We start from the raw sequence: 12,187 nt of genomic DNA, 5'->3' as shown, positions 1-12,187 counted from the left end.
AACATGTATTTAGGAAAAGTTTGAAGTCATTTTTTTAATGTAAAAATCCTTGACTTTTATCACAGTTTTTATGCCATTGCATCTTGTCATGCTGACAGTCTTTCACACTGCTGTTGGATGACTTCATGGTGTGTCACTCCTGAGGTTTGCTTTTCAACAGACACTGGACTGGAATAGACACAATACAATCTAGAAATGCTAGGTAAATAAAAACAATATTTTTTCTGTATATAAAATCTGTTTTGAAACACCCCCTTTCTGTCATTGGCCAGCTGAACAGATAGTCCCACCCAAAACCACGACAGCTCCACCAAGTTTGCTTTCTTTGGAGTAACTAACAAACATATATCTTATATATAGTTCTTTCGTCGTCCTTCTGATACCTTGTATCACACTCTATGTTTTTCACTGGGTTTTGCAAATATCGAACCAATAAAAAGTATTAACAAAGTACGATTAAGATACTGTGATTAAGATTGCCCATCATCGCATTGTAAGATTAAATACTGTGTTGTCAGCGTTTTTTCCATTTCCTGGAAAACAGCAAATTTGGACATCCGCGGTTTCAGAAAGAAAGCAACAATATTCATCTTAGGATCCAAAAAAGGTCTTAAGTTGTAAAAGCCTCTAAATAAAACTTATGTGCTTTCATCCACCATCCCTAAACACCAATTCATCACTTCAACACAACGTCATGGTTTCAAACTCACGGTTTAGGGACTTGACAGCGCAGTGCTGCTTCTGGCCATCTGGTTCGAGCAGGGTCCCGTGGAACACGCATCCAAAGTGGCCTGGCAAACAAAGACAGGAAAAGTTTGAGCGATTATTAACACATGAATCTATCAGAGGCTTTTCTGAGTTTTAGCACTGCAGGTGCACATTGCATTACGTACAGTAGCCCTCCAAAACTGAGAACAATGGATGTTGCGAATCAATGGAGTGTGAATATGAATTCCTATTCACTACTGCACTTGCATTTTTATTTTTTACAGTTTAGTCAGTTTAACATTAGACAGTAGAGAAGAAACAAACTCTTGGTTGCTAGGGTGTTCATGTGACCGTCAGGTCTACCCCTGAAAGATGAACCAATTACAAGTATCTCGGCCGGGTGTTCTCTCTAATTAGGGCACCGAGAATAAAGGGTAAGTGAGAGTCAGGGTGTTATGTCGAAAATAATGGAGCGTGGAGCGCTGTAATCTCTCTCCAGCACTGCTATCACGTCTTCCCAGATGGGAGGCGAGTCAGATTACCGGCGCGGAGCCCTGAGACGGCCCAACAATGAGGCTGGAATTTAACACGAGAACAAATCACCACTCATGCCACCCCGACCACCCCAACATACTCACACACATGCACCGTCTCTTCCTCCAGCTCTATAAATCGCTGTGTGTCATATGTGCAAACACACACATGTTAGGCTTGACTTTCCCACAGGGGTGATGGGTTTTAGGAGTATTGTGTGGGGGTATACGGAGTGCGGTTTTCACCTGATCTGCAAAGTAAATACGATACGTGCGTTCACACCCACACGTCTGTGGAACAATGAGACGACGGCAATTTAATGTTCAAATGTCCAACCTGCCGGGCTGATTGTGCCCATTTAACCTTTTAGCTTTTCTGAGTTTAACCACGTCTGAAATGGACTCCTCCTATATCACTAATTCGAGCTATTGGATTTCTTGTAAAGCACCTGTTTTTGAATCTTTGCTGGCAAATGTGCTTAAAAGCAACATGTAACAAGAAAAACAAACTTGACTTTTAGATTTTCTAAAAGAATGCGTGTGGTGCTTGGCAATGCAAAATCTGTATACGACTTTTATTTCTGTGGCACGCAAAAAGATATTTTGTGAAATGTCTCAGTGGTTTTGTGTCCGTACAATGGAAGTCAATGGGGGTCAATGTTGATTGGTTACCATCGTTTTTCAAAATATCTTCTTTTGTGTTCTGCAGAAGAAAGAAACTCGTACAGGTTTGGAATGACATGAGGGGGAATAAATTAGATACATTTCATTCTTTGGGTGACTTATTCCTTTGAGGCGAGAATGTTTTTATGTTGCTATGTGGTTGCTAGGGAGTTCCGAGTTGCACACTGGCAAGTCAAACGCACAAATGGTGCAGGATGATATATGAGCTCAACTTTAATACGTTGGGTTAAAGTTTGAATAATGCATTTGCAAAAAATTAGATATTTGTGTTCCCTCACCTCTTCCGATGATCTCATTCACATGTAAGAGCAGATCCTCTCGGGCTATGACCACATGTTGAACTTCCTTCAGCAGCTCAGGGTGGAGGCTTCCCAGATCTATGGGTGCATTCGATGGCAACAGCGGAGAGGCCAAGTCCCCATCCATCGCCCCGAGCATGGGGGACAGGTCCACATGCGCGTGCGCGTACAGATGAGGTCGACATGACTCCGTCTGCGACAGAGGCAAGTTCTGGTCTGTGGGGCGACAAGGTCAAAGGTCAAAAGTCAACGACTTGTTCATTGAGGCCTGGGGTCACCTGAACAAAGCGGGGAAAGTCTGAGGCAGAGTTATTACACAAACTACAAAGAGCGGAGGAAACTCTAAACCCGGTTGTACAGATGACAGTGGGAAAAAGAGTTTTTTTCCATCTTTTCAACAAAGAATGAATCAGGCAAAGGAGCATGCGATCTTTTCTGTAAGGAAATAAAGGAAGCAGAGGGTAAGGTCAGAAGGTCTGTGTTAGGAGAACTGGATAAAAGTTGCCTTTCAGTGCTGATCTGGCGAACCCCCACCAGCGGTGTGTTTTGAGCAAAAGGCAGCGAAGCGTGAGAACGTACCCTCAAGCAAAGTGGTTCTATAGTCCACGGACTCGTGAGAGACCATTTCATTAGTGGGACTGACACTCCTCGCGTTTGCCAACATGTCCAAGTGTGGAATGTGAGCCCGGCCGTCATACCAAACCATAGCCTTAGCTAAATCTACAACCAGAGACAGGGTGAGAGAGAGAGAGACCAAGGGGAGAAGATGTGAGAAAAAAGGGACAGATCGCTCCACCGTGAACTTCAGCAGTATTGACTCCCGCAAACAACCCGGAAACCCATTTTAGTCTGTCTACAACTATAATTCTCATTCAGTTTGTTTTAACAAAAACTGATCGAGCGAAAGCAAAAGCTTGATAAAAAGCATTTAAAGGCTTATTCGCTATATATCTAATGTTGTTTTGAATAACTAGTGTGGCCACTTCAATGTAAATGGTGATATTTTCATATTTTTTATAAGATTCAAATAGCTATACAATCTGCAGCATTTATACATGAACTCCATAAACTCCATCGGATAAACACATGCAGAACAACACCACATATAAACAATAAATACAGTTACATACCATCGATGTGCTTTTTCCTCTTGATCCAAACAAAGATTCCGATTAAGAATAGTAGAAGGATGGACACGCAGATGCCTCCTGTGATCAGAATCCTGTAGTCCTGGTCTTTAGCCAACACTACTCGACCCAAGATCACAGAAGATGTGGCCTGCTTCCACTGCAAAGCACAACACAACACATTATTGCATACATTTGTGTTCTTGTGAGTGAAATGCTACCAAGTTTTTCTCTGGATCCACAATATATCAGTAAATGTATATATATATATCTGTAAACCAACAGACAAATTGAATGTGTAAAAACTGACTAGAGATTTTCATATAAAATCTGTGGCATATTTGCTTCAGATTCCAAAGTGTTTACATTCGAAGCTTCATCGTCACAAAAAACCAACAGCTTCTGGGTTCAGAGTAACCGGTCATAAAGCAGCACGGCGAAATGAAACGCGCTTCCACTGCAGGCAGGAGGGGAAATTGGATCAGAGATAGTGCTTCTCTTATGTGGCCGAGCATTATTGAGTTTGGGCTCAGATTAGCTCCAGCTCGCCGCATTGTGATGGGGTCAGATTAGAGCATTGTGTCACACGCACGCTGTCCGTCTCTCGCTGACAGATAAGCACTTTATGCTGAGGCTGACGTTTTCTTGATCTTTGTACCAATCATATCAGTCTGTCTGGTGGGCCGAAAACGTTTTTTAATGTTCTTGAGCTAAAGGTGACCAAAAGGAAATGTAAGAAAGCCATCTTATCGGTCGGGTCCGAAGTAAGAATTACAATATGAGGAAATATTGAGGAAATTAATCATTGATATTGTTTTTATATCAAAGGTCTCTGTGAAGAGAATGTATATTTAGAAAGCAATCTGGCAACCATCAAGATCTGGCAACCCAGTCTGGCCTCTGTGTATTAGAGCAAGAGTTTTCTTTATGATGCCAAGGACACCCAAATATGTGTAAAGTAACATTTAAACTTTGCTTGATAAAGAGTAGCTTATATATTATAAAAAGACAACCTCTTGTCATTTCAAACCTGTATGACTTTCTTCCGCAGAACACAAAAGAAGATATTTCGAAGAATGTTGTTAACAGCCCCCCATTCACTTGCATTGGTTGCAATAGAAGTGAATGGGGGGCTGTGCTGTTCTGTTACCAACATTTTTCAAAATATCTCCTTTTGTGATCTGTGGAAGAAAAGTCACACAGGGTTGAAATGACAAGAGGGTGAGTAAATGATGACGGAATTTTCATTTTGAAGGTGAACTACTCCTTCAAGAAAATGAATAGGTAAAACTATCAAGGCATCTAAAAATATGTCTATCAAAAATAGACAGTCACAGCTTTGCTCTATTGGGTAAGCTGGCTGATGAGTGGCTCTTATATGGGCCAGTCTGGATTTGAGTGCTCTGAAGTGGAAGAGAGAGAGACTGTACCTCCACCTCCAGCTCTTTAGTGGCGGTCTGGAGCTCCATGGGCACGGTGCATTCAAGCGTGTTGCCCACCAGAGTGACGCTCTCACAGGTCCGGTTCGAAACTCTAAGCACCTCGCCGTTTTTTACCGCCTCTTGATTCACAGGAGGAACCTGCAGAGGGACAACAGAGAAAAGAAAGTTATGACAAATCAAAGTAAAAAATCTCATTGCTTTTAGTCAACGGTGAAATCTGGCCTTTTGGACGCCCTTGGGCAGGACACAGTACCTCTCACACATAAGCAGACACACTACCTTACCACAAGACATAAACATTTACACTCATTAACATAATACGCCGTTCAGTCTGCGGGATTCTGTAAATTGCCCCATGACTTAGAGGGGTATACGGGGCGTATAGATTGCATCTTTAAACTCGGCCCGCTTTGGTGTACAGAGCAGAGCAGAAGGCAATAAAGACAGCGATCACATTCCTCACATGACAGCCTGAGCTTTGCAGATTGGACACACTCCACTCCGGCACCTGTTACTATACAGTACAGGCCAGCTTGAGATTGCGAACCAACAAACGCACACATGCGCACCACTCACATTTCTAGACGGGTTAACAGTCATTCATAAAATAGAAACACTCAAAGGCCATAATACATGAAACATTTATTTTTAAAGTAAATATTACATTTTAATCAGTATTAAGTTTTTAAGAGTATGTGGGTGGGCGACACCCCCCTCCAAACAAATTTTACTATTCGAATCCCATTCAGCCTTACATGGTATGGTCACCATTCACTTACGTACTATGAAAAACATATTTTTCGGGTGAACTATTCCTTTAAGGAAGACTTTCAAAACAGATATAAATCTCTGGGACAGAAACAGAAATAGTGATTGCCGTGCCTCTCATTGTGCTACACAAACTTCAGTGGACTGGAGCCAAGCTTCACTTTACAACTTGTAACGCACAATCTTTGACGTTTTGATAAACCCTTTGGAGCATCAACAGTCCTGCCAAGTGCAATTTTATTTCCCTTAAGAAGGCCTTAAGTATCAAGCAGTACAACCTAAACAAACACACAGCATGGGAATGAAAGCGCATGATAGGCAGTTTAATGATAATTAAGTTAAACTGGTCCACTACAACCTATTATTGAACATACAGTGCCTTTAAATGGCCCTGACGAGTACACAATGCCTCGCGTGTGTCTCTGTTTATGTGTGTCCAGGGTCCCAAGGGGAGCGAAGGGATTGGAAGCTAAAGTCTTGCATGGGAAAAAAAGCAGAATCTCACACGACCCCCCTCCCTTCACAACAGCTGCACTTGACTATTGAGTGGCAGTTTTGGGAAGAAAAAAAAACTTAGTTAAAATGCTGAGTTTTTCACCAGCTTCATCTGGCAAATGTAAAGGGTCTCGCCATCAATGTGTCAGAGGCTATAGTCTTCGAGGGCAGAGAACAATGTCAAAGATGGAGGGACGCAGGAGGTTCTCAATGGGAAACAAACAAAACTTCCTGTTTTGTTTCAGTATTGTATCCTTCCAGCTTAAAAAGGAGTGTGAAGCGCTGTGCATGAGATCAAGGTAAAGAACCGCACACCGTAAATTCACAAGTTAAGTTATGTAGCTTTTACAGTGCGTTCAGACCGCCAGCGACTGTGTCGCTAGTCTCTTTCTACGAGGTCATTAGAAGACGTTCCTAGCTTTGGTTGCTCTAGTAACATTTATAAACAAACTCTGCAGTAACTGACGAGAGACTGATGATGTAAGCTCCGCTGCATTACTCCTATTGGTAGTCGCTCCCGAAAGTCGCTCATCATTTGCATAAAGTTGAGCAAATCTCAACTTTGTCGCGTCGCTAGACATGCCCACTTCCTGTCGCTAACGGTCACTGTCGCTCGTGTCGCCACAAGTTCTCCCCCATTGAAATGAATGACATCGCCTTGATTTGTCGCTGGCGGTCTGAACGGGGCTTTAGCTCTACCATCATTTACAGATATAAAAGTTACATTCTTTCCATTGCGTGAACACAGAATAATATGAATACACAGAAATAATGATGACTCAACTTGTACCGCACAGATTTTCATCCAATCAAATACTATCTAGAAATTTAATAGCCCTTTCCCCAATACCACCGATGTGTACAAATGACTCGCAAGAACAGTCTTGGCTGTCCATCTTACCTTTATCTCCAGAATGCTCTTGTTGCCTCTCGGCGTAACAGTGGGCTTCTGAAACTCTTCAAACTTGGGGTCCTCCACATACAGCAGGTCGTACTGCTCGGTAGAAAATCCATCCAACACAAAGTTTATTTTGGTGGCGACTGGAGGCTGAACATTGAGGCCCTTCAGGGAGGGAGTGATGCACAGAATATTTTGCTTGTCCTCGTCGTGGCTGCAGGTCTGGGCATAGAACACAAACACAAATTAGCCATCGCTTCATTCACAACTTTTTGCCAAAGTCAATTCTGAGGCATTTTACACTTTGACCTGCTTCACTTCTTTTGTGTGCCTAATTCATTTTGCTTGTGTTTGTTAATGACATCTTTATATCTGAGTTTCATAAAAGGGCTTAACCATGTTGATTTGGTTCAGACAAAAAGGCAAGATCATAACAGGACTTTATTCATATCATATATCATGTCTCAGATTGATATACAAGTACATTTAAATAGGTTTTTGTGTTTTTGTAGTAGTTTTCTATAGAGTTCCTTAGTGTTAAGTAACAGCATAATATGTAAAGTCATTCGACATTTGCCTTAGTAAAATTTTACCTTTCAGTGTTGCGTGCTATTTAAAAGTGCTCAATTAAAGCTTGCGCTCAATGTATCCGTGCCAAAGTACACAGTCATGCCTCAAACAATTCTGACATTTCCAAAATATTGTGGATTTATGAAAACGAGATCCTTTGAATACCTCTGAAATGAAAATGATGTCATCTCAAATCGTGCATTGATCCTGTCAAACCAGAAGTAAAACCCATCGGTTTGCGAAACATTGTGGGGGTATGTACTGTACATCTATATCTTACAGGGTAGTGGAAAAGGGTTGTTTGTGAGAGGGAAGGTGTGACTCACGTTATCATGCATGAGTTATAACTCAACGGCTTCAGGAACCAGCTGTGACTACATCTTTTGCCAGCTCTTTCATGTCTATCCACGCACTATTTCCATTTAACATTAGAACACCAAAGAACCCTAATTTGCTGTTTTTCCTGCATGTCTGTCATGTGCTTGTCAACCTGGTTTAATATGCCGTCCTCAGGTGCACTTTGCTGTCCTTAGGTGTTTAAGACAAACTACACTCTTGAAAATAAAGGTGCTACAAAAGGTTCCTCACAGCGATGCCATAGAAGAACCGATTTTGGTTGACCAAAGAACCATTTAGTCGAAATGTTTGAGCTCATATTGATACCTCTCACTTTTGGTTGGAGACGTACCATTTAACAAAATGTCTAATTTTGCTTACTCACTATTTTCTACACAATTTCTTCACCTTGGTGGTAATGTCCTGTTCACATCTCTTGAGCAACATCCCATATGGAAAGCAAACAAGCAGCTCAAACCTTTCATTCACATACAAAACAACAACACAGAGACTGAACAGGGAATGAACTATGGAAATGGCCATGCAAATGAACACACATACAGTTCTTGTATATTTGAATAGCGAACAACTAACTCGGCATATTTAGAGAAGTGAGGGGCTATCCACCGAGACTTGTCAAATGCTTGTAAAGCACTCTGGCCTGCTGTGCTGCTTGACAAACACGGCGTTTAATTGTTTAGAATGGATCAAGTATCTCAAAGGGCTTTTGGGGGGAGAGGAGGGTGGATAACAGCTGCTAAAGAAAGCAAGCAAAGGATGATGGGAGACACTAAAAACATTTTGATTTGGTGTTTGGGGAACGAATATCCTCAGTGGGAATTAATATTACTGAATATTATTAATATAGTGCTGATATAACTTATCTCCATTATTGATGGTTTCTCTCAATAATATGGATTTTTATGACTGTACTTCTCTATAGCGATAACAGAAAATAACTGCAAGCAATTCATGGGAAGTATGGACTCCTACACACCAGCATCCCATATCGGGGACCAGCATCCAAACCACAACGTGGGAAAGAATACATAGCTAGCATGGAGATGAGAAAGCCAGGTTCGGTTTGTGTCAAGATTGATCTGACATGGAAATGACTCTTTGAATTCCCAAAACAGGTGGGGTTCTTGCTAGAAACCCCACTGTGGTGTCTGGAGAACATTAGACTGTTGTATTCGCCTATTCTCACCTCTAATACAGGACAAAGCAATACCTGAACATGACCCTAGCTTTAACGCAGAACCTTTGAGAATGTTTAAATTGGAAGATGCCTCCAAAACAAACAAAAAACCTTCTTAGGTTCTCTTCTAATTGCCAACATTCAACGACAAGCTACGGCCTGCGATAAATGCTTTTCATGTCGGTGGGAAAGGCGAGATCGGCTGATCCTTGGATTAAGCAAAGATCTTAGAAGTAGATATTCAAGAAAGCTCTTGAGAGTGCTTCCCCGTTTTCCTGAGCCCAATAATTTGCCTCGGTTCTTAACGTCCCGTTCTGGCTGAAGACATCCATGAACGATTTCAAATGGTCGCTGACGGTTAACAAGCATCCACAGTGTCCTCAGGAAATATAAAAGCGATCGCTGTCCACTATTCTTTCGTTTCAGGCCTGTCAGCAGCTAGACAGAGACCGCGGCCCACAAGAAACCTGAGCTATTGACCGCATTTCTGTTTCCGCCATCGGTGATCGGACTTCAGCGTAATAGATGACAGCTCGACTCGGGTTACGCCACCGTAGACAGCGTGATTCACAAAAAGGCTGACGGAAGACAGGAAGTTTTCTACCACACTGATCTCCAATAAAAGTGAGGATGGAAAACAATAAATCTTGTGTGCGTTACAATTTGGGACAGGAATATGGTCTTGACGCCCACTGTTTATAGAGAAGAATTTACAATTTAACAGCTGCGGAGATATTTGTCAAGATAGACTGTTTTATGTATTAACTCATTTTGTGATTGATGGATCTATTGTTAAAAGGTGGAAATGTTCCAAATTCTTGGATATATCGTATCGTTCAAAAGAACACTTTCCGCTAACAATGTGATCATTGCTTTTTTTTGATAGAAAACAAATGTATAAGAAAAGTAAGCATCATCAGTCTGTTTTAGGAGGACAGAACTGCAAAAGGTAAAAAGATACGATCGAAAAAGAAGATGTGTGTTCAACATGGGCCTTTGTCCCGGGCTACGACAGGACTTGTATGCTTAAGATTAGATAGCTTTGTTTGTATGAACCACTTCAGGATCATGCTCCACCTCCACAGAAATCAGATAAGGGCAAACTGTGTGTAAATGAGTGTTTGTCTGGTCCCACTAAGACGGAAGCAGGCACTGTTGCCACCTGATGGGATCTATACTTTTTATAATAAACATCGTAGGAGTTTGCTTTGGGAGCCAGAGGTGATAATTACATTGCACACAAATGGTTTTTCCATTTTGTCTTTACGAGTGCAGTTTGGAAGAGTGCTTTCTTTATGTCCTAGACCTGCTTTTCAGTTCAATGGGGTTAATGATAATAACACGCCTGTGCAATGGTAGGGAGGTATTTGATGTGTCGGCATACGGTGTGAGGTTTGCGGACTCACCACAGTGCAGACTTTGCCTTCCGTGGCAGCGGTGAGAACCATCTGAGGTTGGAGGGCCGAGTGGAGGTGGATCCCATTCACAGTCACCGTGCTTCCTCCGCTGCGAAAACAAACGCAACAAATGCGATTTAACATGCTGTCAAATCCACATTCCTGTTTAACCCAATGCTAATGGATCCTGTGAGTATATTGTCTGCTCATAAACATCTTATTTTTTTAATAATTGCGAAAGACAGCGTGAGCAACGTGCATTCTCTAATAAGCCTAGTTTACATAGAAGGGGTTTGCGCTGGAAAGAATATCCATTACTTAATCATTTGAATGTGCCTGCTTCAGCGTTAAACCAGTGCCAACCATACTGAGTTTTCTACGTTTGGTTTCCTGTCACTGGTGGCTTAGCATAGAGGAGGTGGCGATCAGCTGACCTGATGAAGGAATGCTTGGGTTGGATGCTGGAGATGTGTGGGTCCTTGTTGTAGGTGTAGCTCACTGGAGCCTCACGGATCACTCCATCAATGTTTACCTTCACCTTGTATTTGGATGGCGATGGCTGAGGTGGAGTCCGACATGTCAACATTGTGGCCGATATACTGCGAAACACAAACAGGAACAGGTTTTTACTTCCGTATTCTTACACATTTCCCAGTGAAAAGGAATTTTAAAGGAGAGAACTAGTAGACGTGGCTTGCGTTTTTCACTGCGAATTGATTGGATGTGTAAAAACGGCTGTTGCATTGATTTTGAAATGAAACCGGCAGCAGACTGACAGTTGAAGGGGAGGAGTTAACGGATGCTCCGCCCAAGCCGTCTAATTTACGTCATTTGAGATGGATAGTCATTTCAGGGCGGAAGTGCATTTTCAGATTTTAACTGAAGATTATGAGGGTACATGAATTTGAAAATGACTCACATTGATAAGCTATTTACTATAAACGCTGCAATATTTCATGAAAAAATAAGAATTGTCATTTTTAATTTCACTGGGACGTTAATAACTTTTTTATGTAAAACACAGAGAGGTTTAGAGATGACACACCTACCTCTGTAGCACACAGGTAGCATTTCCTATTGTAACCATCTGCACGTTTCCACTGCTTAGAAATGAACCCCTGATAGTGAGCATTGTTCCACCAGACTTTGGTCCAAACTCAGGAAAGATCTCTGTGATAACTGGGTTCTGGAACAATAAAACAAGAGTTATTGCATTTTACAAGACACTGTGTCAAGGAAATAAAACTGGACCACACTGAATCATATCCATCGCACCCCACTTACTGGGTCTGTGTCAACTAGTTGTGTGCTAGTTCTATACATGCCAACAACAGGAAGATGTCTCTATTTAATGTGTCTCAGTGACAATCTTTTGTACAGTAATCTATATCCATGTATCATCTGAATACATTTGGAATTATGAGAAAATGATAATAAAGTGACCCCTGAGTTCTGAATGTTCACAAAGAATGTTATGAGTGAGCCGTGTCAGCGCTGTGGACATCTGAGATGGTCTGAGTTCATCTGGAAAGTCAGCGTGCAAGCCAGAGCTTTTGCGCACCTTCCGATACTAATAACATGTCAGCCAGAGGTTGACAGAAACCTCAAATGAGTTGTGACTGTTTTTGAACCATTTGCGAGGATGCAAGCAGCATGTCTCTGGCACTGGACATCTGCACGCTTTCGTCTCCTCGCAGCTGCTGTGCGTTCTTTTCTGATGCAGTGCTTTTTG

The 12,187-nt window shown here is 41.9% G+C and overlaps 1 protein-coding gene across 2 annotated transcripts in view; it reads right to left on the bottom strand.

Moving 5' to 3' along the window:
• met (MET proto-oncogene, receptor tyrosine kinase) overlaps positions 1 to 12,187 on the bottom strand; it is a 38,991-nt gene that overhangs the window by 6,949 nt on the left and 19,855 nt on the right. The window contains exons 8-16 of one of the 2 annotated variants that reach the window (XM_057329539.1): positions 11,505 to 11,641; positions 10,890 to 11,054; positions 10,465 to 10,564; positions 6,958 to 7,176; positions 4,782 to 4,931; positions 3,355 to 3,511; positions 2,804 to 2,944; positions 2,204 to 2,440; positions 711 to 791 (exon numbers count right to left, since the gene is read on the bottom strand). In XM_057329539.1, the coding sequence (XP_057185522.1) occupies positions 711 to 791; positions 2,204 to 2,440; positions 2,804 to 2,944; positions 3,355 to 3,511; positions 4,782 to 4,931; positions 6,958 to 7,176; positions 10,465 to 10,564; positions 10,890 to 11,054; positions 11,505 to 11,641 (1,387 nt within the window). The remainder of the gene's footprint in view (positions 1 to 710; positions 792 to 2,203; positions 2,441 to 2,803; positions 2,945 to 3,354; positions 3,512 to 4,781; positions 4,932 to 6,957; positions 7,177 to 10,464; positions 10,565 to 10,889; positions 11,055 to 11,504; positions 11,642 to 12,187) is intronic. The other variant, XM_057329541.1, reaches the window with a different exon arrangement.

This window comes from Triplophysa rosa, linkage group LG3, assembly GCF_024868665.1.
Source record: "Triplophysa rosa linkage group LG3, Trosa_1v2, whole genome shotgun sequence".
Taxonomy (NCBI): domain Eukaryota; kingdom Metazoa; phylum Chordata; class Actinopteri; order Cypriniformes; family Nemacheilidae; genus Triplophysa; species Triplophysa rosa.
This window is presented reverse-complemented; position numbering and strand designations above follow the sequence as displayed.